The sequence below is a fragment of the Aspergillus luchuensis genome, chromosome 4 (assembly GCF_016861625.1).
Source record: "Aspergillus luchuensis IFO 4308 DNA, chromosome 4, nearly complete sequence".
NCBI classification, from domain to species: domain Eukaryota; kingdom Fungi; phylum Ascomycota; class Eurotiomycetes; order Eurotiales; family Aspergillaceae; genus Aspergillus; species Aspergillus luchuensis.
In genome coordinates this window covers 2005183-2028826 of record NC_054852.1, presented here as the reverse complement: position 1 = coordinate 2028826, position 23644 = coordinate 2005183, and the positions used below count along the sequence as shown (strand labels likewise).

General features: G+C 44.7%; 6 protein-coding genes across 6 annotated transcripts; 2 read left to right on the top strand and 4 right to left on the bottom strand.

Annotated features, from left to right (window-relative positions):
- Positions 1–1252: 1252 nt before the first annotated feature.
- Positions 1253–10097, top strand: atrA (protein kinase MEC1; the record flags this gene model as incomplete). The annotated part of the gene is made up of 26 exons (XM_041689051.1): positions 1253–1838; positions 1888–2513; positions 2570–2874; positions 2929–3324; positions 3379–3531; positions 3590–3686; positions 3767–4246; positions 4301–4543; positions 4603–5832; positions 5900–6440; positions 6491–6971; positions 7032–7335; positions 7389–7486; positions 7550–7642; positions 7698–7859; positions 7958–8054; positions 8104–8298; positions 8353–8635; positions 8686–8883; positions 8952–9076; positions 9135–9217; positions 9279–9401; positions 9457–9544; positions 9604–9688; positions 9739–9857; positions 9906–10097. The coding sequence occupies 26 exons, from the start codon at positions 1253–1255 to the stop codon at positions 10095–10097; spliced, it is 7383 nt and encodes a 2460-aa protein (XP_041542774.1).
- A 287-nt stretch (positions 10098–10384) lies between these two features.
- AKAW2_40693S (uncharacterized protein) lies at positions 10385–11443 on the bottom strand (the record flags this gene model as incomplete). The annotated part of the gene is made up of 3 exons (XM_041689050.1): positions 10385–10887; positions 10941–11046; positions 11108–11443. 3 exons carry the CDS (start codon positions 11441–11443, stop codon positions 10385–10387), a joined length of 945 nt encoding a protein of 314 aa, XP_041542773.1.
- A 512-nt stretch (positions 11444–11955) lies between these two features.
- On the bottom strand, positions 11956–14260 carry AFG2 (putative AAA family ATPase; the record flags this gene model as incomplete). The annotated part of the gene is made up of 2 exons (XM_041689049.1): positions 11956–12684; positions 12734–14260. 2 exons carry the CDS (start codon positions 14258–14260, stop codon positions 11956–11958), a joined length of 2256 nt encoding a protein of 751 aa, XP_041542772.1.
- Positions 14261–15577: 1317 nt separating this feature from the next.
- Positions 15578–16327, bottom strand: srgA (Rab family GTPase srgA; the record flags this gene model as incomplete). Its single annotated transcript, XM_041689048.1, has 3 exons — positions 15578–15900; positions 15975–16242; positions 16298–16327. The coding sequence occupies 3 exons, from the start codon at positions 16325–16327 to the stop codon at positions 15578–15580; spliced, it is 621 nt and encodes a 206-aa protein (XP_041542771.1).
- Positions 16328–17400: 1073 nt separating this feature from the next.
- On the bottom strand, positions 17401–19527 carry NCA2 (NCA2 family protein; the record flags this gene model as incomplete). The annotated part of the gene is made up of 4 exons (XM_041689047.1): positions 17401–17641; positions 17700–17825; positions 17874–19454; positions 19511–19527. 4 exons carry the CDS (start codon positions 19525–19527, stop codon positions 17401–17403), a joined length of 1965 nt encoding a protein of 654 aa, XP_041542770.1.
- A 1169-nt stretch (positions 19528–20696) lies between these two features.
- ERG25 (sterol desaturase family protein) lies at positions 20697–21759 on the top strand (the record flags this gene model as incomplete). Its single annotated transcript, XM_041689045.1, has 4 exons — positions 20697–20698; positions 20754–20997; positions 21051–21136; positions 21195–21759. Coding segments are annotated over 4 exons (897 nt in total).
- Between the last annotated feature and the right edge of the window lie 1885 nt (positions 21760–23644).

Genomic DNA, 23644 nt, shown 5'->3' with positions numbered 1-23644 from the left:
ACCGGTTCCCCCGAACCTGTCATTTCCACAACCGAAGTATACTTTTCGTATCTGATATTGTCTCAAAGCAGATGCACACATGACACACGGTTCAACAGTTACATAGAGGTCTGTTGAACGCAGTGCTGACCTAGGATAAGTTTGGAGCATTTCTCCGATGGCAATGAACTCGGCATGTCTTGTACCCTGATAAGACCGGCTATGGTTTTAGATTTCACAAATGCTTTCTAATTTTGCTTTGAGGGGGACTCTCCCAAGGGACAAGAGAAATTGAAAGATTCATTGAAACTTCCGAGGTCTCCATGGGTTTTGATGGTTCAGGCAGCTGGCTCACCTACATTCATAGATTTGTTTGTATCATTCATTCCAAAACCAACAATCTTGTTGTCATACACCAGAACACAGCCAACCGGGGTTTCACCAGTTGCAAGGGCTTTTTCTCCCTAGAGCGAGTATAAGAATACCAATCTCCAGTGTCACTAGGGCAAGATACAATTACCATCATTAACGCCTGCTTCATGAAATAAGCATGTTCGGCATTGTTCTCCAGCAACTCAGGCGGCATGTCACCAGACATCTCCATATTTCATCCGCTAGACTGAGAAGGGCTTTGTGAGATTTTTGCTGGGAGGTGTATTAGCTGAGTAGTAGTAGTCGGCACTGATGACACCAGGAATAGGCTTGACAACAAGTATAAGAGTCACCCGAGGGGGTCACTCTGCATGTACAAAGTCACTGAATTTGAGCACAAGTTTTACTAAGTTTCTAGACCTTATCTTTCCTTTTGTACCCCACCTGTTTCTACACAGGAAGCGGAAGAGAAACTTTCCTTGTAGAGCTCTGAGAGCCCGTAGATACCAGGATTTTGCCTTGAAAACCCATTTGATTACCCACCGCCCGGAAGTCCGCTTATAGTAGTAGTAATGATACCACCGCTTCCAAGTACTCCGTATACAATTACTATTCTGCAACCGTGCACATAACAAGTCGATACTTGATGGTATTCACTTTGATAGCAATTGATAAGCGGGGTTCATGCTTTATACCCACATTAACTCGTGCATTAAAGAATCTCAACACCTCACTGGATGGATAGACTGTGGGGAAACCATACATGTTACTTACACCGTACTACGCGTCACTGAAACATACATGAGTATTACTATCCGTAGATCTTAAGCCGATCTGATCACCACTCTTCGCGCTCAACGAGGCCTGGGAGAAATCAGGACCATGTATAAAGGCATCGCCAATGGCAACTGATAAGCGCAAGGAGTCTCGTTTACCTATTCCTGAGGTTGCAGATTGGAATCCTGCAGAGCCAGTTTCCTCTACGCTCGCAGCCAACCTTGCACCACACCTTTCATCACAGGGTGATGGGACGCTTGGTCAAACTAAAGAGGCATTTTCGCAGCTCCGGCATGAGTTGCTTGAGGGGAAATATAGTCATCTTCAGCTTAATGATAGTATTACTGATGTTAAGAAACTGATTTGCATCGTGCTGAAAGCAGGTCTAGAGCCTTGTATCAGAGATGATAGGTCGGAATTGCAAGGTCAACTCCTGGACTGCTTGGACATCGTCCAAAATGCTGTTGACAAAGCCCCATTAGCGCTTTTGGAGATGCCAGAGCCAGAAGTTCTGGGAAAGGATGCAGCAAGTCCCCTGTACTCGTGTCTAGTCGTCTGGCTAGTCCATCTATTCTCTACCTGGGACAGTGAGCCTGTCGAAGATAGAATCGGTGGCATCCTCGCAAGTATGTTCAACGCTTCACACAATCATACGAAGCTATGGTCTTCGTTTGTTGGTATTACTGCCTTTGTTCGGGCCTGCACTACTGGTTTGTGAGATTCCTCGGCTAGATCTGAGTCCTATACTGATCACTCCAGAACTCCTTGATGCTCTTGACGCCTATCAGTCTCGAGCTCGGCTTACCCATGTGGCCGGTTCCCCTGTAGTATACCCGAAGCAGCCTTGTACTTTGGATCTTGACAGACTTGGCCTGCGCTGTGGATCTCTGAAGAGATTGATCAGACTTGATAGCTGCGCTCAAACAGTCCGTCTATGCCTTGATATGCTCACATCTACAATCAATGCTCACGTTTCTTATAATATCCCCTCTAAACGACAGGACTTGGCATGGCTCTCTAATAGTTATCGGCGCTTGTGGAAGCTCGCTGTGCTTTGGCGCTCCAAAGCAGATACTGAGGACGTCACAAACCAAGTGCAGACCTTTTCACAGTTCCTGAGGTTCATAAAAAGATTTTGCGACCATGTTCCACATACATCAGCGAAACAGAGGCTAGCATACATTTTCCTCCAGACATTCGCAGAAACCTTTGCTCTAGAAATGCTAAATCAGGCTTCTGTTCTCCAATTAAGCCTAAGCCATGCCATTGACAGCTTCACTAAGGCTTTCACATCCGAAAAGGATATAATGCAATCAATGGGGGCTACTGTGCTACCTATTAAGAGTAACCTCGCATTGTTCAGTTCATTCGATACTTGTCTTCAGGTATATCATCCCGTATGGCCCTCACCATAGCTACCGTCTGGTTAACTCAAAGTTAGGTTGCGATCGAATGCTCCCTCGTACATTGTCCCATGACTTACAATTCTTCCAACGCGAAAGGTGCAGAGGCAGCTTTCTGCGGGGGGCATTCAACGGAAATGGTAGCTATTCACGAATTTCCGGGTTTTGACCACTCTTCCATTAGTGGTGTTGGGGCTGTCCGGATGGCCAAACATCGCTGTCTCCCGCGATTGGATGCCTACAGAGAAGGCCGAAATGTGACAGAGAGGCTTATAGCCAATTCACTTGAACTACTCGGCTGTGATCGGAGTGGCACCCTGGGGGATCTGAGCTGTGCGGTTCTGTAAGTCGACATGTATTGCCCCCATGAATACAATTGTTGACTGACAACGGAAAGTACATCATACATTGGACTATCGGAGCAGGATAAACTAAGATTCTTAAGGGTTCTGTGCAATATCCCCTGTGCATTGTCTGGAAACCTGGTAGATATGTTGAATGTCGATACAGAGGACAATTTCAACTGTAGAATCTGTGACTCCAAATGTCGTGATATCGAACCAGAAAGCAATTCCAGCATTCTCAAGAGCGATGAACTATGTCAGATCTTGAATCACATCATTTCGAACCTTTCACGGACTGCAAATCTGAGGATAGCTGCGACAGTTGCGTTAAGAAGGACGTTGATGCATACTTCCGACCCAGCTCATATGCAGCTTGCATCTTCTGCTTTCGGCGAGTTCTGCCTCAATTCTCTCAGGAGCTCTGTCAGAGAGCTACGTCTTACTACAGGGTATCCTCTATTGAAAGATCTTGCGAAAACTTTGAAGTGCTGACCACTCTTCAGGCATTCGATAACCTCGTTCGTTCGTAGAGATCTCGACCACGAAACCCGACGAGGTAATTTCATTGTCATTCTGGACTGGTTGCAGAGCCTCTCTGAGAAACAGGAGACGCCATTACATGAGACATGTATTCTTACTTTATGTCATCTGGCGCAGTGAGTTTGATCCTGTCAAGTGGTTGTGAGCATTCGCTAACATATCGTATATTTACAGGTTTTCTAACGACGAAGAGATGAATATCATACTTCTTCGTCTGGTAGAGTACCTTGGACATCCCAACCCGTTTATAGGGGCGGTGGCTTATACCGAAGTACGTATGGACCCTGATATTGTGATCATATACTGCCTTACGCATGTGACTAGATTAGGCCATCATCTAATAGAACTTAGCTCTCAGGGCTTGCACAACATCTTTCTGTCACTCCGGCCGCCTTGTTCAGGCCTTTTTGGAGGACCTTGTCAGTGACCGTTGTGAGGAATTTTCAGTCTCGCCCCTACATGGCAGAACAGCTCTGCGACCTCCTGGGTATGAAAGTGGATGACTTCCTCAGATTGACAGAGACCTATGTCCTTCCATATCTGGTACTTACCCGGAAGCGCGATGTGATCGTCAGAGTTGGGGCAACGTACAAGGACGCGAAGACACCATTCGACATTTGCTCAGAGAAGAACAATCTTGCATCGATACTCGCTTTTTTGCTAAGCCAACCATCGCCGAATCCAGAAGAATCCGTCATGTCTGCTTTGTCGGAAGTTGATGCTGCCTTTAGGGGCCGTACTCTGGCTGAGCTTTTGAGGATTGAGCCGATACTAATTGCCTGTGACCTACTCAAAGGCCTTGGCGACTTGGGGGAGGACAAAGGCAAGAGGGTAAGTCATTGCCGATTTCACAGCGCGATCGACGTTGACACGAAAGAATTGTAGTTTCTCCGCGCACTTCATCTTTTAGCCGTCCTTGTTCCACGAAAGTCAGGTCACACACCAAAACGAGCGAACCTTATAGGATACTTCATTGAGGAGCATGTCCTTGGAATCATTACACAGTTCGCTCATGCTGTAAATGACTTTCAGATCAGACAACCTCTGATTGAGAAAAAAAGGAACATTGCAGCGATTGGAGAGATGATAAAGGTTGCTCGTGGCCATATCAGTAGCGCCTTACCTCAGGTTCGTACATATGTCAGCTCATATAATGTGATTTTCAGTAGTAAGCTAAAGTGACATAGATATGCGCATGTTTACGAGCTGCTCTTGAAATTCAAGAGCTGTGTAACAATGCATTCATCGTCTGGAGAGTCCTGATCATTTCCCTGCAAGAAGAGGAAGTTGAGCCCCTCATTGATCAGACACTATCAATTGTGATCAGATACTGGGACATGTTCACTGAGGATACAAGGAAGCAAGCGCACGAACTCGTTGAATACATCATGCAGTCTCACCATGAGTTGGTACGCGATATCTTCAATACCATGCCCTCGCTAGCTTCAATTCCAATACTCGACAAGCATGAAGCCACGCTAAATAGCATGAAAGAGAAGATGGATGTACGAAGCCATTTCCTTGCATTCATTCGTCGTTGTCAGAGTGATACTGCAACGGTTGTTGAGCAATCCTTGCACGAGCTAGTTCCTTATCTCTCCCAGAATGAAGAGTTCATTCATAGATCTGTTCTCAGTGAGATTCCAGATCCAGTTGTTGCACAGCTAACACGGTCATTGCTTGATTGTTGTGTGAAATTTAACACTAGCTCGGATGTTATAACCAAGTTATCGGCTGAATGTCTAGGCTTGATCGGCTGTCTTGACCCTAACCGAGTGGACACGGTGAAAGAAAAGAAAGGGATTCTGGTTTTGTCCAACTTCGACAGCATGGAAGAGACCTTTGACTTCATACTTTTCTTCCTCCAGAACGTGTTAGTCGAGACGTTCCTATCAGCTTCTAATACTAGAGCTCAAGGATTTCTTGCATATGCGATGCAGAACCTACTCAGGTTCTGCGGTCTTGATTCAGCCGTGGCCAATCGATCGCGTGACTTCCGAGCCGATGAGAAATATCAACGCTGGCTAGAGCTACCTGAAACTGTTCGCAACATTCTAGCACCTTTCCTTACCTCAAAGTATACAGTTACCATTGGGACCCAAAACACTAACTGCAGCTATCCCTTGTTCACAGCTGGATTGACACATGGCAACTGGCTACGGACCTTTGTGCAAGATCTATTGCAAGCTGGGAACGGTGACAATGCGAAATTAGTATTCAGTGTTTGCAGCCGTATTGTGAAAGGCCAAGACATCTCAATAGCATCTTTTTTGCTGCCATTCGCGGTCCTTAACCGTACGGTTTCTGGGAGCCCACAAGAGAAAGAAGATCTACGCTGTGAGCTAGTGAATGTCCTGTCACACCCCTTACCCGACACACACGACTATGTATATGAGAACATCATATTGTGCAGTCAGGTGAGTAGCGTATTTCCATTCATTTGTGCAGATTCGTTTGGTTGTTGTCTCACACTATTCGAAACAGAGCATTTTCGAGGTCCTCGACTACCTTTCAAGGTGGCTACAGGGCAAAAAGAAACAGATAAATAGTCTCAGGAACCCCAGCCATCCTTCTAATCGTAACCACAAAGGAACATCTCGCGATGCTTTGTTAGACACCTACCATTCGCAAGCCAAAGCTGTGGAGATACTTCTGAGTTCGATACCTCCAGAGGTCATCTCCAAGAGGGCTGTTGAATGCAAATCGTTCTCACGGGCTCTGTTCCATTGGGAGCAATACATCCGACAGTGGAAAACCCAGCATTCTAAGCAAGGAGGCGCCGCCGTCGAACCTCTCTACCAGCGATTACAAGATATCTACAGCCGGATCGACGAACCAGATGGTATCGAAGGAATTTCAAGCCATCTGCACGTGTTAAACATTGATCAGCAGGTACTTGAGCATCGAAAGGCAGGAAGATGGGCTACCGCACAAAGCTGGTATGAGTTGCAACTTGAGAAAGAACCAAATGATAGCGAAGCACAGTGGGGTCTACTCGCATGTCTCAAGGAATCTGGACAACAAGGTATTCCCCTAATCAATCCCCGTCCAGCCGGTCTACTGACACATTCTTAGATGCCATTCTCACACGGTTTGAGATCTTGAAAGCAAATAATTCGTCTAGAAAGTTTCTACCTTTTGCAGTAGAAGCGACCTGGATCACAAGTAATTGGGGAAAGCTAAATGAGTATCTTCAGCAGCTCTCGCGGTTGGGTAGGGGGGAATTCAATATTGAGATTGGATTGGCCCTCAATGCGTTCCGGCAAGGCAAGTATACGGAATTTTGGGAACATATAGAGGCCTTACGACTCAGTGTGGCCAAGTCCCTAACAGCCAACTCCGTGGTTTCGTTGCAGTCATGCCATGATAGCATTCTCAAGCTACATACTCTACACGAGGTAGAGTCTATAGCTCGCGCTAAATTCGAGGATAGTGAGAGCAATGACTCGCGCACAAAGCTACCTGATATACTGGATCGACGTTTGGATATCCTTGGGGGCTACATCTCTGATAAGCAATATCTCTTAGGCCTTAGAAGGGCTACGATGGAACTAACGTATGTCACTTTTGCCCTCTTTATGAACTTTCTCTAGTCGAATGCTGATAGAGCCTTAAGGAACGAATTTACCGATTCCGACATAGCTGCTGCTTGGCTAACTAGTGCACGTCTGTCGCGCAAAGGCAACTTCACCAATCAAGCCTACCAGTCGATGCTACATGCGGCTCGTCTTAACGATCGATCTGCCACTATTGAGCACGCACGGCTCCTCTGGAAAGACGGTCATCATCGGAAAGCAATACAAACACTGGAAGGCGCAATTACTGCTAATGAGTTCTCGTCAGAAACAGCCACATCTCAAGAGCGTACCTCATCGCTAATTGCAAATAATGGTGAACATCAAAATATGCTCTTGGCTCGAGTATGTCACCGTCCACAGGCTACCGACACGATCTGACTGTAACAATCATATAGGCACATCTGCTCCTGGCCAAGTGGACAGACAGGGCAGGGCAAACGCAATCAGATGCTATCGTCCAGAGATACAGGGAAGCTATAAAGCTCCACCCTAGGTAAATTCTATGTCCCAGAAAGGTACGGCAGGTGTTTTGAAGTGGAAGCTAACTGGTTCTTAGGTGGGAGAAGGCTCATTACTACCTAGGCAAGCACTACAACAAAATCCTGGATTTGGAGAAAGCAAAACCTCTGGGAAAGGAAGCACAGATCTAGTCAGCATTCCTATCCCTGACTTGCAAAATGATCAATGGCTCATTTTTTTCCCAGCTTGAGTGGCGAGGCCTCAAAATTAGTTGTTGACAATTATCTCCGGTCCTTGGCCCATGGCAACAAATACGTATTCCAGTCCTTGCCCAAAATCTTGACACTCTGGCTAGAACACGCTTCTACCGTCGACCAGCCGTTTGATCCAAAGAGAGGCGACAACGAGTAAGTAGTGAATATTTTCTTCGGGATCTAAGGATTCCAACTCCCGTTACCTTCACCTCGATTCGCATGCTGACTGGAATAATCGGGACGACTTATAGAGATTTCCAAAAGCACACTCTGAGTCAGCGAAAAAAGAGCCTTGATGATATGCATACACAACTCAAGAAATATGTGAACAGGATCCCGGCTGCGCTGGTTGGTAACAAAGTCGAGTACCATATGAGAGCTTGCTAACTAGAAACAGCTCTTCACCATTCTCCCTCAAGTTGTTGCTAGGATATGTCACCCAAATACGACGGTATACGACTTATTGACCAAGATCGTAGCCAGGGCAGTTAATTCATTTCCTCAACAAGGGCTATGGACTGTCCTCGCAGTGGTTAAGTCCTCTTCCAAGGACCGGGCATCTAGAGGAATAAATTGCCTGCAGAAGATTACGGTAGGTCAAGAAAGAGAAATCTGCATCAAATCAGTTCGAGCTAATCTCAAGCAGGAAGTCAACAAGAAACTGAAAAATCAGCCATCGTCAGATATGCGTGGCATGATAAATCAAGGACAGAAATTCTCAGAGGAAATGCTAAGGTTGTGCATAGCTCGCATCGAAGACAAAGTCCTGAGAGTCAGCCTGCGTGATCTGAAGTTCAGTCATAAGGTGGCGCCTTGTAGGCTTGTGGTGCCGTTCCAAGCAATGTTAACGCCGACGCTACCAGCCAGCCATAAACCTGAATACCTGAAAGGTTTCAGGGCCTTCCCTAGGGATCCTACGACTATTGAAGGTAACTCTTCTTGATTTGACTTCTGCGAAAATCTCACTGACTGTTGATAGCCATACTGGACGATGTGCAGGTCTTGAATTCTCTCCAGAAACCGCGAAGGATAGGGATCCGGGGCTCAGATGGAAAAGTATACAACATTCTGTGCAAGCCCAAGGATGACCTGCGCAAAGATCAACGGCTCATGGAATTCAACAACATGATCAATCGGCTCTTCAAAAAGGATGTGGAATCGAGTAAACGACGGATGTGTAAGTACTCAAACGTCTATCATATCCTCTGTGTTCCATTATCCTCTGACCGAGGATCGCTGTGGCAGATATCAAAACGTACGCTGTGACACCGCTGAACGAAGAATGCGGGCTAATCGAATGGGTCGATAACCTTCGTGCTTTGAGGGACATTGTTATCAAGCTCTTGAGAGAGAGAGGCATCGCGCCAAACGTAAGTTTTTCAGCTTCATGATGATAGCCATACAGCTATTGAAGTGATTCTACTATAGTATAATGAAATCAGACACGACCTGAACGAAGCATGCTCCGACAACTCAAAACTCCATCTTTTCACAACAAAAGTTTTGTCAAAGTAAGTTTTCCGAATGCACTTCCTCTTGAGTCACTCCGTTCCAAGACTAATCTCGATGCAGGTTTCCCCCGGTTCTGTATGAATGGTTCATTGAAATGTTTCCTGAAGCAGGATCATGGTTTGCTGCCAGGATTCGCTATACTCGTTCCTGTGCTGTTATGTCCATGGTTGGGCATGTCCTAGGGTTCGTCAATCCAAACTTTGCTGATATATGTCCCTTTCAGCTCATTTCTTTGCAGGTTAGGTGATCGACATGGTGAGAACATACTGTTCGAGGAAGGCACGGGAGGTGTTTTACATGTCGACTTCAATTGCCTTTTCGACAAGGTTAGGCGCCCGAGACCCAAGACAAACCTGCCTTGCATCTTTTTGGCTGACATGGATAGGGATTGACATTCGATATACCTGAATTGGTTCCGTTTCGTTTGACCCAGAACATGGTTGATGCGTTCGGTGCCTATGGATACAATGGTTCGTTCTAACCGACCTCTGAAACGTTCATGTGCTAATATCATTGATAGGTCCGTTCCGCAAGACATGTGAAATTAGTCTTGGTCTACTTCGCCACAACGAAGACGCACTCATGACCGTTCTGGAGACGTTCTTGCATGACCCTACCACGGACTTTATCGGGAAGAAGGTAAGCACCACCCAAGATGTACACGGCCACGTTGCTGATGAACAGAAGCGTCGTACACATGCCAATGCCCCAGAGACACCTGCCGGTGTTCTGGAGAATGTTCGCAACAAACTTCGTGGCCTTCTACCTGGTGAATCAGTCCCCCTTTCAGTGGACGGTCACGTAGACGAATTAATTGTACAAGCAACGGATGTAAAGAATCTAGCCGCTATGTATATTGGCTGGTGCGCCTTTTTCTAAAGGTGCTTCTCGTCACTGACCCTGGTCCTGGGTGATTTGTGATTGCTGGAGCTAGATTGTGGATGACTTGGGTTTCCTAAATTTCTCCCGTGCACAAGATAACTTTACATTATTAATTATAGGACAAGGCTTCGAATTGATTCGAGTGTAGAAGTCCACCGGCCTGCACCCCATCATCACTCTGCCAGTCCCCTGTAGTTGAACGACGCCAGGAACAGTAGCTTCATTGTGACATCCTATAGACTATCAAATGAGACCAAGACCATATCGTAAAACAATCCTGGGTTTTAATGATGGTCTCTTCTTAGGCTCGCGCTCCGTTCCCTATCGCTGCGACTGCTATAGCCATAGCTGCTGTAGCTCGGGCTACGGCGACGGCGACGTTGGGAGCTGTCCATACGCGAGTGTGTCCGCCTTGGCGGTGGTGAAGTTGAACGGGATTTGGAAGAAAGGGATCGAGAGCGGCGTGGCGACCTGGAGCGCGACAGAGAGCGAGGCCTATAGATGTCATGTCTTTCCATATGCCGAGAACGGCGATATTTCCTAGCCGGTGGCGGTGACCTTGGAGCGCGACTATCCGACGGGGGTCCGCGGCCATGTCCTGGGCGGCCAAAGCTTGCTCTGCTATGTTGAACTGGTGGTGGTGAGCGAGAAAAAGCTCTCCTAGGAAGAACAATCGACACATTCAAAATGGCACCATCTAGCTGAGCTTCATGCATATGCGCGATGGCTGCCTCTGCATCCGCAGGATCGTGGTAGAGTATGTATGCAGTGCCCCTGTTTGTCATGACTAGTAGAGCGTCAGCCTGGGCATGTAGGAAAGCATGAGTCTATAGGACTTACAAGCTTTATTCATGGGAAGATCAAGACTTTGTATGTCACCAAAACCACCAAATATCTCCCGAAGATGTGATTCGGTAACATTCTTGGTCAACTTTTCAATAACTATCTTTGATTTCCGTTAGTTCTAGCATAAACCTACAGACTAGGATGATGCGAGCGCAACCGACCTTTGAGCTTCTTGAAGCATCGGCAGAGGGACTCGGGGTCCGACTGAAGTCTTTCTTTCTGTAACGTCTGGGAGCTTCGCTTCGGCTTCGGCTTCGGCTTCGACTTCGGCTTCGACTACGGGATAGCGCTCTGTTGTGCGACGGTGACCGCGACCAGCTTCTGGAACGGTGACCATTGCGGCGAACAGCACCACGCTCCACAGAACGCCTCCGGGGTGTGGTGTTGAATCTCGATTCTGAGCGAGGGGACAAAGAACGCTGCAAGGATGGGGCCCGATCAAATTCCGAGGATGGCAAACGGCCACGAGAGCGGCCCCGAGTGTATTCTTCTGGCATCCTACAGGATCCACTTGGTGGAGGGAGCTTTCTAGGAAACCACCAAGGGCAAGCTGAACAGATTGTAGCAAGAAATAAGTCTGGGTAAGCGAGATATTAAGGGAGCGAGACGCATCGACGAAGGTCTGGTTTTGAGTGGGGTTGCCCAAGACGGATCAGAAGTTGCAGAGTAATTGGCAGCTTGTTGTGTCATGTATGAAGGTCAGAGCCAGGTAGGTTTGCTATCCGCACGATAGGCGGGTCCCATGTTTGTTATCCTAATCCCCTGCACATCAAAAACCAATGCTAAAACATCATTAATTTTCTTTCTTTCCTGTTTTCCTTTTTCTTTTTCTCTTGTTTCTACTTTCTCGGTCTTAATTTCTTGCCTTTTCGTCTAAGAATAAGAGAACCCACATGTTAAACAAGGTACTCAGTCAACTAACAGCAGCTCCATGCTTGAAGATTGGTTTATTACTTCCAAGTCGGAATGATCGCATCGTTATATAGTTTCTATATAGAGACAATTGTGCTCATATGTCAACAGAGTCACCCCACTGTTCGTACGCTTCAACAACAGCAGCCGTTATTTGTCTCTTCACCTGCTTAAGCGCATACTCGAAATGCTCCCATCGGATATCTTGCGCTTCGCCGGTCTCCTCTTCTGCATCCAACGCAGCATCACCGGCTGTCTCACATATGCTCACGATCTCAGCCCCTGAATATCCGTCAGTTTTCATGGCCAACACGTCCACCTCAACTTCCGGGTTAATGACGGATTTGCGGAACCATATGTCCAAAATCTCCTTCCGCGCCTCGTAGTCGGGAGGTCCTATGTAAAGTATATTGTCCAATCGACCGGGGCGCATCAACGCCGGGTCTATCACTTCAGGTTTGTTTGTAGCGGCGATGACTAGGACACTTTTAAGCTCCTCGATGCCATCCATTTCATTGAGAAGAGTTGTAAGAACATTAACCCCGCCTTGTGATGAAGTGCCACGTTTCGAGGCGATAGCGTCTATCTCATCGAAGAATATGATGCTGGGCCTTGCAGACCGAGCTTTTCGAAAGATTTCCCTTAATGCTCGTTCAGATTCTCCGACGTACATGCTTAGGATCTCGGCTCCCTTGACTGCCAGGAAGTTGAGCCCTGCTTCCGTGGCCAATGCTTTCACCGTCAACGTCTTAGAGCATCCAGGTGGCCCGTAAAGAAGTACACCTTTCTTGCTGGTCAAATTAAGCCTCCTCATTCGCTCGGGATGCTTGGCCTTGTCAGAACTGCAACAACACAATCTAAAGGTGCGCGCTTACCTTCAATGGACGCTCCACTGCTTTCTGCAAACGTCTCTTAATCTCGTGCTGCCCACCAATGTCGGACCACCTGACCTTGGGCGTCTCCAAGAACACTTCCCGCATAGCAGTAGGTCGAGTTTCCTGTAGGGCTGATAGGACATCAACGTCCTTGATATGTATAGCTATGCCTGTTTCAGGAGTGGCCAGACCTTCAACAGCATTATCGGCAGGTATGCGTTTGTCACTAAAACAAAGCTCAGGTTCCAACATCTGTCTTTGCCGTGCCTTGCGACTAATCAACTGAAGCAAAGCGAAGAGATCGGCACCCACGTAACCATGGGTTTTCTCCGCTATCAAGTCTATGAGGGTATCGCTCAATGCTGGGGATGGGGATCCACATATAGCACGCAATATTTTGGCTCGATCCTGTGCTGTCGGAATATGCAGTTCAATCTCAGTTGCTAGTCGATGCGGTGTCCTCAGGGCATCATCGACATCATTCGGATGACGGGTTGCAGCCACGATCAAAACGAATGCATTCTTTGTAGCGTCGATGCATTCGCATAGAACCGATGCCAACGACTGGCTATCGAGCGATGTCCGTCTAGGCGCAATGAACTCCACCTGGTCAATCAGGATTGCACTGGGTTGAGAACGCATTGCTTCTTGGAATATATTGCGCATCTTGGATTCGGCATCTCCAATATTGCGGCCGAAGGCTGAGGACCCAATATGAAATGTTTGCCTCCACCCTGCTGCTTTAATCTGTTCCAGAAGCGCCGTCTTACCTGTTCCCTTCGGACCATAAAGAAGAATGCCTCGACTGTGTTCATAGAATGAAGGCATTACTAGATTGTCTAGACCAGGGTTAAAGTCAGCAAGACTTTCATTGATACTCTCGATTTGCCGGTCCATCCCTCCCAGCCCAGTCGGCCGCACTTGGATATTGGAGGTTCCGCGCTCTAGAGGTTTCTTAAGATCTTCGCCCATTATGATCTCGCTGGTTTCAGCGAACCTGAAGAGAGTACAGGTAGTACTTCCATCTTCACCTGAGATATCTGCCACTCTGAAGCTCCGGCGTTGGCCCCTAAGCTCTACCTCAAATACTAGGCCAACAGTAATGCCATCGCATTTCAGAAGAGGAAACTCCAGGGACCATGACCAGTGGATTATGTCGGAGGGTGGAATCGCGCCGTATCTTGCAATCCTATCACTATCTGAACACTCTATAATGGAGACTTTGTCGATCTTATTCAGGGGCCCATCGACCTTGCATATTGTAATCTTCTCCCCAATTTTGAACCCATAACATTCCTGAAGAGTTCTTGAGGTCTGTACAACCGTATTCTGAATGTTCTCGGTCGCGTTCCAAGCTATTGCCGTTCTCGATGGACCGTCGGCGAGACTAATGCTGCACACATCTCCAGCTCTGAGCTTCAGAAAAGCCAAGGACGACGAGGAGAGATAAACGCGAAAGGCATCTCTATGATCAGTTCTTGTTTGTTTTGACAGCGGTCGAACTGTGAAGGCTCGAGTCTCGGACATTTTTTTAGCGGTAGCTGAAGGCCCCTCCAAAAGTAACGCCTAGTGTCCCGCGTTCCCACTACTGCAGCTGAGTATACCTCCTCTCTACAGTATCATGACCTGCATAATGATCTTTTTGTAAGCAAATCCTAGGCATCGGAAACGATGAATTTGACGTGTTGGGAAATTTTGACTGCCTTGACTTACAGATAGGTGATCCGAGAAAGGCGTTAAGTAAACTGGCTGCTAAGCGCGTATACTGGATGAGAAAAGCGGGATCGAAAAGAAAGATTATCAAAGTCCGATAAAGGGAGTACCAACACAGTTTCAGGAAATTTCCCTCTTTTCTATTGCTGATATCCTTGACTGATTCATACGATGGTAGAAAGACAAAGGATGGAGAAAACAGGGTTCCGAACAAAATCTGTACTCCGTAAAGTGCTCGTTCACAAATAATGGGCCATCTCAAATGGATATCCACACAGCCCCACTTTGAGAGGAGCAGAAGATACAATAGTAACATCATGGTCTACTATACCGGCCGCGAATGTTTCCAAGTACTCGATAGTAACTTCTTTCCGGCACAATGAGAGAATGGCAATGCCAGTGCTAGTGTCAGTGCTATATTAAGTTACTGAATGAGATGTGTTCAGACCGTACAGAGAGGATTAACTCTCACAGAGGTGCACGTTACCAACGAACTTCATGCATTCTTCTTTTACCTATCCAAGTAGCTTAGACACCATCATCTTTGATTAGGTCAGACCATGATCCTCCAGGGACATCTTTTTTCTGGCCCGCGTTTGCTATCAACACTCCTAGTGTGGTGATGCTCAATACCTCGGTGCTCTCCCTATTCGACGATCTTCAATTTGTAGTACGACCACCATCATACTTGTCTCCGGCTGCAGTCAACTTTTGCCAAAACCATTCAGATACGGACATGCCCCAAGTTTCCTCATGTTTATTGGGAGATGCTGGCGGGTGATGTATACCGCACTTGCAAAAGACTGTTTATGCTATACCTAATTTCACTTGCACAGTAATGAATACAACAGAGAAACGCCACCTGGGAAAATTCAATCGCAGTAAATGGATGACGACCCAAGACAGAACAGAGAGAAGAATGAAGGCATTCACGAAAACCATAAGCCCCTGCCTTCATTATCAACATACATGGGTTAGGAGCAGAATCAGCCAATTAGCTTCCCAGCATCTATTCGAACCGTGAACATAATGATGTATTGAAGCCATGGCACACAAACCTGTAACACGCAAAGACATAGAGTCATAATGGAAAGAGATAACCCGAAGACCAAACGAGAGTGTACTAACAAATCAACAGCACTTCCCACCCGCATTGCCGTTCAACCCGGAACCTTGCTGGTCTATGCTCACGCCCTGGGAGCCGACCTGTTCGGACTTCGACGTATCCATTCCTTTCTTGATATCGGATGCGAGATCATAAAACGCTTTCTCGATGTTGATGTTGTTCTTAGCTGATACTTCAAGGAATGGTATTCCCAGCTCATTGGCCAATTGCTGCCCTTGCTCAGTTGACACAGCCCTCTTCTCTTCCCAATCACATTTGTTGCCAATAAGGATCTTGTGAACGCCTTCGCTCGCATGTTGCTCAACATTTGAGAACCAAGTGCGAATGTCTAAGTAAGGCGATTGGGCATTAGCATCATATTATCTCATGATCCACCTCGGGTTTAAGGAAAGCGTTTCTCACTTTGAAATGATCTTTCGTCGGTAACGTCGTATACAAGAAGTATACCCATAGCTCCTCTGTAGTATGCGGTAGTGATAGTTCTAAATCGCTCTTGCCCAGCTGTGTCCCATATCTGGAGCTTTACGCGTTTACCGTCCAACTCGATGGTACGTATCTTGAAGTCGATTCCGATGGTAGTAATGAACGACGGAGTGAACGAGTCTTCACTGAATCGCAATAGACAGCATGACTTTCCGACCCCAGAGTCACCAATCAGCAGTAACTTGATCTACAGAGACCGATATTTAGCTTATTGATTTCTTGGGGCATTAATTAATACTCACCAGGAAGTCGTAGTTCCTTGTACCAGCCATCTTGTTGTTGCAGACTCGAGGTATACAGAGAACGAGGGATGAAAGCCGTGATAGTGAGTTTATGTTCTGCGTTGTGCTAATCCCTACTCGATATTCGTCTTAGTTGGGTTTGACGTTATTCTCCCCTCTCCTCTGTTGGTCTTGCGTGCCCCCTCTCTTTTCTCCTATCCCTTCCGATTCCGCTTATGGTTTCTCGACAAGTTTGTGTTTGGCTGGAATCAAAATTTCACTTCACTTGGTTTGTCTTCTTGTCTCCGTCAATAATACCGACTGTAAGAGAACTCAAGTCTTCGAATAGTGGCAGGTGCTGGATTCAGGATCTTCCACGGAACCAGGAGCCGGTCCGGAGAATGGGGTCAGGGGACGGGACGGGACAAGACAGGTGTTGTATCGGAGACCTTTTGTTGAAGTAAGAATCGGCGACGTTGGACACGTTCAAATTCGGAAAGTTGCCGGGGGAATAATTTCATTCGATAGACAACAGTAGCACGACTTATCTTTGGGAACTGATTTCTTTCCAAGGTTTATTAGGAAGCTGGCAGCAGTATATGCACGTACAGTGAGTACATGTTCGGAGTAGTATCCCGGGCACTTGTGTAATCGCCTAGTATCGTCCGGTCTACCCAAGCGCACCCCACAGATGAAAGTATTCAACTATCAGCTTTTATACCGCTTTAAGACAGCTACTGTTCATTTGTGGCTCCAGTCAGATGTTCCAAACACGACAGATAAAAACAATAATAAAATCAAAAGTATTACTTGAAGATATAGCATCAATACCCCGTAGCCTTGATCATATCCTTGGGTATTGAAATGGTCACTAACATCGAACACGTCATTTCACCCTGTTTACACTAGGATTGTCCGAGATATACCAAGGCGTAGAAATGAGCTCCCTTGTACATAAGCTTGGTGTAGGTTGGACCACCACAATATCTATCATTGTTCGACAATACGTCTATGACAGAATGTAAGAGATAATACAGTAATACTTGTCGAGAATATTGTCAGCCGCCAAAGTCAAAAGGCATGAAATATATTTTCCACCAAAAGAGTGAGCATAACGGATTGCATCAAATCCATTTTGAGTAGACCCAACCCATTCGTTCAACAACCTTTAGTTGCCGGTCAATCGTATCCCGCTCGACTAATTCATTGATGTCTTCCTGGAATGAACGGAGATCCGCGCCTTTCAGTATGATCCGCGCCTTTGAGAGTAGGACTTCGGCGTTGCATATGAGGAGACCATAGTCTCTAAATGCCAGCGCATTGCCAGGAGTGGAGGCAGATGATGTTAAAGTCCGATGTACAATCCTACAGCGATATATTAGGCCTAAATCGAATTGTTCTTTGGGACTAGGCCAGAACTTACCGGAGAGCATGTCTCAGTTCGTCCTGCTGCTTACCCATTCGGAAGCCCCTTCGACTGCCCAGCAAGCCGTAAAGCCAACGAAGAGTCGCAAATGACACCATTAAGCCTGGGGTTAGTCCAATAAACCTATAGAAAGTCAATGGCTACTCTGGTATTCTTGGCCGGAAGTCGTACCCAAAAACCAGCTCTTGGCTTTTCAACAGAGCGTCAATTCCCCCTATCGCAATTTCAACATCTACTTTTGTTTTCTGTATCTGTATTAGAAGTGCTCGCACCAAATCACCCTTGATGGTCCCGACAAAAGGACTACGTAGGTCATTTTCATATGCTTTCAGCACTGGTGTCAAGTCACCTTCCCGAACTTTAGCAGCAATGACATGGGTATCAAAAGCATCATAGTCATTCTTGTTCGGTTCACAACGATCAAGAACGAAGTCCACAACCATTCTTTCCAAACTCGCTCGATCGGCTTCCAAGCTGTTTCTACTCATCAATGCAATTTCACTCTTTTCATCATGTCTTATAGTGCCGATAAGCCTGCGAAGTGGGTCTACAACCCAGTTATTCCAAAACTCGATAGTGGTTGAACCGAAGTTGGCAACCCATTCCAAGAGCTCATGGCGCCTATTCCGTAACAGCTCCAGTGATGTACTTGTCGATAATAGTGCAAGGGTCAAAGGTAGCCAAAAACGTACTAGGTAATGAGGGCGTCCAGAGTTGTTGATTGTGGTGGCTGAAGCTTTGGCATAGGCCGGTAGAAGCTGTTCAAGTATATAGCCCAATTGGTTCATGACAAATCTCGGACCCTCAGATGATAGATCACTGCAGTAATGCATGCGCATCGACGTGACTTCTTGATTGATCGCCATGTTTATGTGCTCTTCATGATTCCACGGGACACTTCCCTTTTCAGCATCTTCGAGAAGCAATTTCATCAAGGCCACACTCTCAAGGACGTTGATCTGCCAGCTCTCAGTGAACATACCATGGTTATTGTCACCTGTAGAATTGTCGCCTGTGAAATTGTCGCCAACTGCGCATGAGAAACTGTTTCTTATGAGGATCCCTATGCTATAAGCATTCATATCTTTCAATGAACTCAATGTCTTCTGCTTCTGCCGTACATCTGACTTCGCTGTTGAGAGTGGTGATAACATCCTTCCCCGCCAAAAATGCAAATTCTGGGGAAGGACACACTGACGAACAGATTCGTAAAATTGCATCCAGCTGGGTTGACCGGACGTCCGGGAATTGTTCATGGAGTTAGCATGGTGCCAGACTTTTCGGGATCTGTTCCAAAGCACTACTGGCGAGATTTGGAGCATGTAGAGCCCAAGTGACCAGGGGGACTCCAAAACACTATCCCAATAGAGCATCTCGTCATTGAGGGAGAGTACATCATCTGATAGCGTATTCAGTATAACTCCGAGAGTCTGGACTGCAGCCTTAGCAGCTACGAGCCAAGAAGTGTCTACGACGTGTGCCATGAAAACATTCACGTCTGGCAGCGTGGGATCAGCATTGAGCACATCATCGGGGTATTCGGCAATTATTTTCAAAAGCCTTTCCGTCTGCAGTAACGGTTGAGACTTGGATGTCACGGAAAGTGAGTCCATGAGCTTCTCCAGTTTCGCGACATTCTCAATGGGGTATTTTGCTTGGCTTGCGTGTTTGTAGATGTCTAGCGACTTCGGATAGGTATTATCGCTTATTTGCCGCCACAGTTTATCAAAATGTGCATCCAGACCGTATGCCCTACGGTGACAGTGTCAATACTCCCCTCATGCTGACAATACAATTGAGTAACTTACTTATTTATCGCATACATTGCGAATGGTGAAGCAAACGGCAGAGTAGGGCGAACAATGAAAAATAAGTGGAATAACCAGAAGAAATACTGATCAAGAAGTTCGGGTTTAAGAATAATGGCGTCATGCGCACCAAGCAAATCATGCAAACACCAAGCCCACTTTCACCCTTTGCATCATGTACTCTCTTCTCTCTTCAGACCAGATGATATAATCAAATGTATCAGTTGGTGTATTATGGCAGGGTAACACGGTGTTCTGAGCATTACCTAAATTGCTACTACATCTATCGTAAGTCGATTGAACTCACAGTGAGTCAAGCTTGAGGTAGGAGATAAATAAGTCTAATCAAGAAAAAAACATCCATCTGCGGAGGGCTGAATATATTGGGAAATCTATATAAAAGTACAATGAACACCGGACACGGCAGTGACTATAATACAAGTAATAACTTATTTGTGTGATATGAAAGCTGTGCTCAGCACGCCCTTCGCTTTTGTAGTCCTCGGGCCACTGGTTATGGCTTAGTAATCTGGCCCCTGGCCCCCTGTCTGAAATCTCCCGAACCAGTTGCCTCCATTCAGAAGGGCAGGTGTATGTACGTGTTAATATAGTGCGCGGAGAGTATGTCTCATTAACCTACCCGGGTGCTGCCTAGATCTAATCCAGTCCACCAATATCTACAAAGCAAATTCTCTATACAGTCCAGTGAGGAGGTCGCTTTGATTAGCTGCTAGGGGTAGGAATAATAATATAATTAGATAATAATAAGTAGCGAACATACTAACTAGCGTATCTACCAAGGAATACAGACTAGTTTCCAAGCAAGTGGAGCTAACTAATATCGGTCCCAGTCGGCTAGCCAGTGGTGCCAGAAAGGTCCAAGGCCAGGGGGAAAAGGTCTCGCCACCTCGGGAGCGGCTGTCCTGGTCGCGCGCTTCTTCCACAAGTGTTCCTGAAATACCAGCCAACCTCTCACAGGCAACATTCCTTTAACAACTACTTAATTGTTGCTGCAACGCTTTTATCCTCGTTCATAACATTGGCCATATGCCAATCGCATAAACACGACTCTCTAACCTCACATACCTCTGTCGTCTACGTATTCTCGCTCTGATAGCGAGGGTTTATTGAAGGAGAGTTGAGAAGAAAAGTGCCAAGGGCAAAAGCCGGCCTGCGTCCCTGTACAATGTGAGCAGCTTTTGATGTACCACCCGTTCTATATATGAGTTCTTACAGGACATAGGAATTCCACCTTGCTGTCTACGCCAGAATCATACTGGGGCCAGTTTGAAGAAATCTCCAAATACAATACTCATCTGAACGTGGTCGAAAGACTATGGACAGCATGGTATGCCTGGATGCAAAATGACGTTCTTGCAACTGGAATCATGTCTTTTGTAATGCACGAAATTGTATATTTCGGGCGTTCCCTCCCTTGGATCTTTATAGACACTCTCGGTTTGTTCAAGAACTACAAGATACAAAGCGTGAGGCTCAGGATCACCGAAGCTTACTTGCCATGGTTCTAATTGGGTTACAGAGCAAGATACCATCCTTACGAGAGCAATGGGATTGTGCTAGATTTGTGCTACTCAGCCATTTTACCGTGGAGCTGCCACAAATATGGTGAGAAATACTTGATCTTCCTATGGGCCATTTGTGATGGCGTTACTAACAGCTCTAGGCTTTTCCACCCGATGGCCCAGTTTTTCGGCCTCTCCACCTCTGTACCTTTTCCCTCTTTGTGGACCATGGCTTATCAAATAGCGATATTCTTTGTCCTGGAAGACACGTGGCATTACTTTTCCCACCGTGCTCTCCATTGGGGTCCACTGTATAAAGCCATCCACAAGATTCACCATCAATATTCCGCACCTTTCGGTATGGCAGCTGAATATGCTTCTCCAATTGAAGTCATGATTCTTGGATTTGGTACTGTTGGTTGCCCAATTCTATGGTGTGCAGTAACCGGCGATCTGCATATTTTTACGATGTACATCTGGATCGTCTTGCGGCTTTTCCAGGCCATTGATGCGCACAGTGGCTATGAGTTTCCATGGAGTCTTCATCACTTCCTCCCTTTCTGGGCTGGCGCAGACCACCATGATCTCCACCACGAGAAGTTTGTAGGAAATTATTCCAGCAGCTTCAGGTGGTGGGATTATCTTCTGGACACCGAATACTCCCCGGAGGCTATCAAGAGGAGAAGGGAAAACAAGTCTGTGAAGGATACCAAGAAGGCTCAGTGATATTCCAGTCTTTGCAATGCCTGAAATAAATGTGACCTGTATGGGCCATGTCTCAGGGCCATATGGGCTCTCTGGCGACACGGCCATTCGGCGGGACTTGAAAATGGTTATCGACGACGTGATACATCATTTTATGACTTACACTTGCTAATATAGAGATATGGATTTTAATTCAAGTTTTATTCTTTTGGGTCGATTGACTAGCTGAGGGGTGTCATGGCTAGGATTGGATTATATCCCTTGCCTTGAGCAGACTTATGTAATTTACTTTTTTGAAAATAGTTTTATCTCCTTGTCATATATGTTCTTTAAATTCTAGTTTTGATCCTTATGATAGGAAAGAGGAGCAAGGCTGTTAAGGGGCGTTGTTGGAGATGTGTTAATGTTGGGCTTACATCATAATAGCAACTAATATTTAGTTACCCTAGACTGATCACTTATCCCCGGAAACACCTAGTGACCTAACCTAATGTCCGAATACGTTCTTAGTGCGTCTTAAGGAGTGATGTTATAAGTGGAACATTCAGCAAGCACCAGCAGATAGCTTATTGGTGCCGGCACCAACACTGTTGTCACTCTAACCCTATGGTCAGAGTCCACATTCTATTATGCCTACTGTGGGAGCCAATCAAACGTATCTCATTCGGTGCATCTAAATTAGAATATTAAACAAAATAAAATAAATAAAATAAATAAAATAAATAAAATAAATAAAATAAATAAAATAAATAAAATAAATAAAATAAATAAAATAAATAAAATAAATAAAATAAATAAAATAAATAAAATAAATAAAATAAATAAAATAAACAAACTAAACAAACTTGGTTCACATGTAACAAATAAAGTCAGTAAAACTATGTCATGTATCTCAGTCACGTCGCTTGCCATGACAGATTTCGTTTATTTAAAATATTTTTCATTATTTATTCTTAAAAAGATCAGGAAATCTGTGACAGAATAACCCAGTTATCAGGGTCCTGGTCATCTGGTGTTAGGTGTTATGGGACAGGTCCCTACTGGAGGACTCAGCTACCCGGCCTCGTTGCTGCATGTTGACTAACCATAATATATAAAATCTTAAAAGTTCTGAGATTTTATTTTAAATATTAGCTATTTTTTCTTGTCTAATAGACAATATACTCTTAGAATTAAAAAATAATCTCTAATATTAAAAATAGTTTTTCTAAATAATCTATAATATAGAGTCTGACTGTATAGCTAATAAAATATATTAAAATAAAAAAAATAATAAATAATATAATATAATTATAATTTTTTACCGATCTTATAAACAGATTAAAAAAAACTAAATAATAAATAATAAAATAATAAAATTATTATTAATAAATTTAATAAAATAAGTATAAACAGCTGAACTAATATATTATTAATATATAAATTATAAATAATATTTTTATAATACTGCTACTTTTTTTTAAATATATAATTTTATAATTAAAATTTATATATCTATAAATTAAGTCTTTTAACAGGCAGGATAAAAAAGATTATTCTAAATTTAGAATATGTATGAAATTAAAATTTTTTATAAATTTAATTATATATTTTAATATAATATATCAGACAGCTTATATATTTAAATAACTAGAAAAAATATAGAAAAAAAATTTTATTATAATATTAAAGTATAAATAATATAATTATTTATAAAAAATAATAAAGAAACTAGACAAAGCCTATAAAAATAAAAACTAAAAAATAAAAATTAAAAATTAAAAATTAAAAAATAAAAATTAAAAAATAAATTTTTTTAAAAAATTATATTTTCTTTAATAAGACAGTAAAAACTTTAAAAACTTTCTAAAGAATTTTTCATATTATTTTAATTCAGATAAATAGTATAATACAAAAAAATATTTTT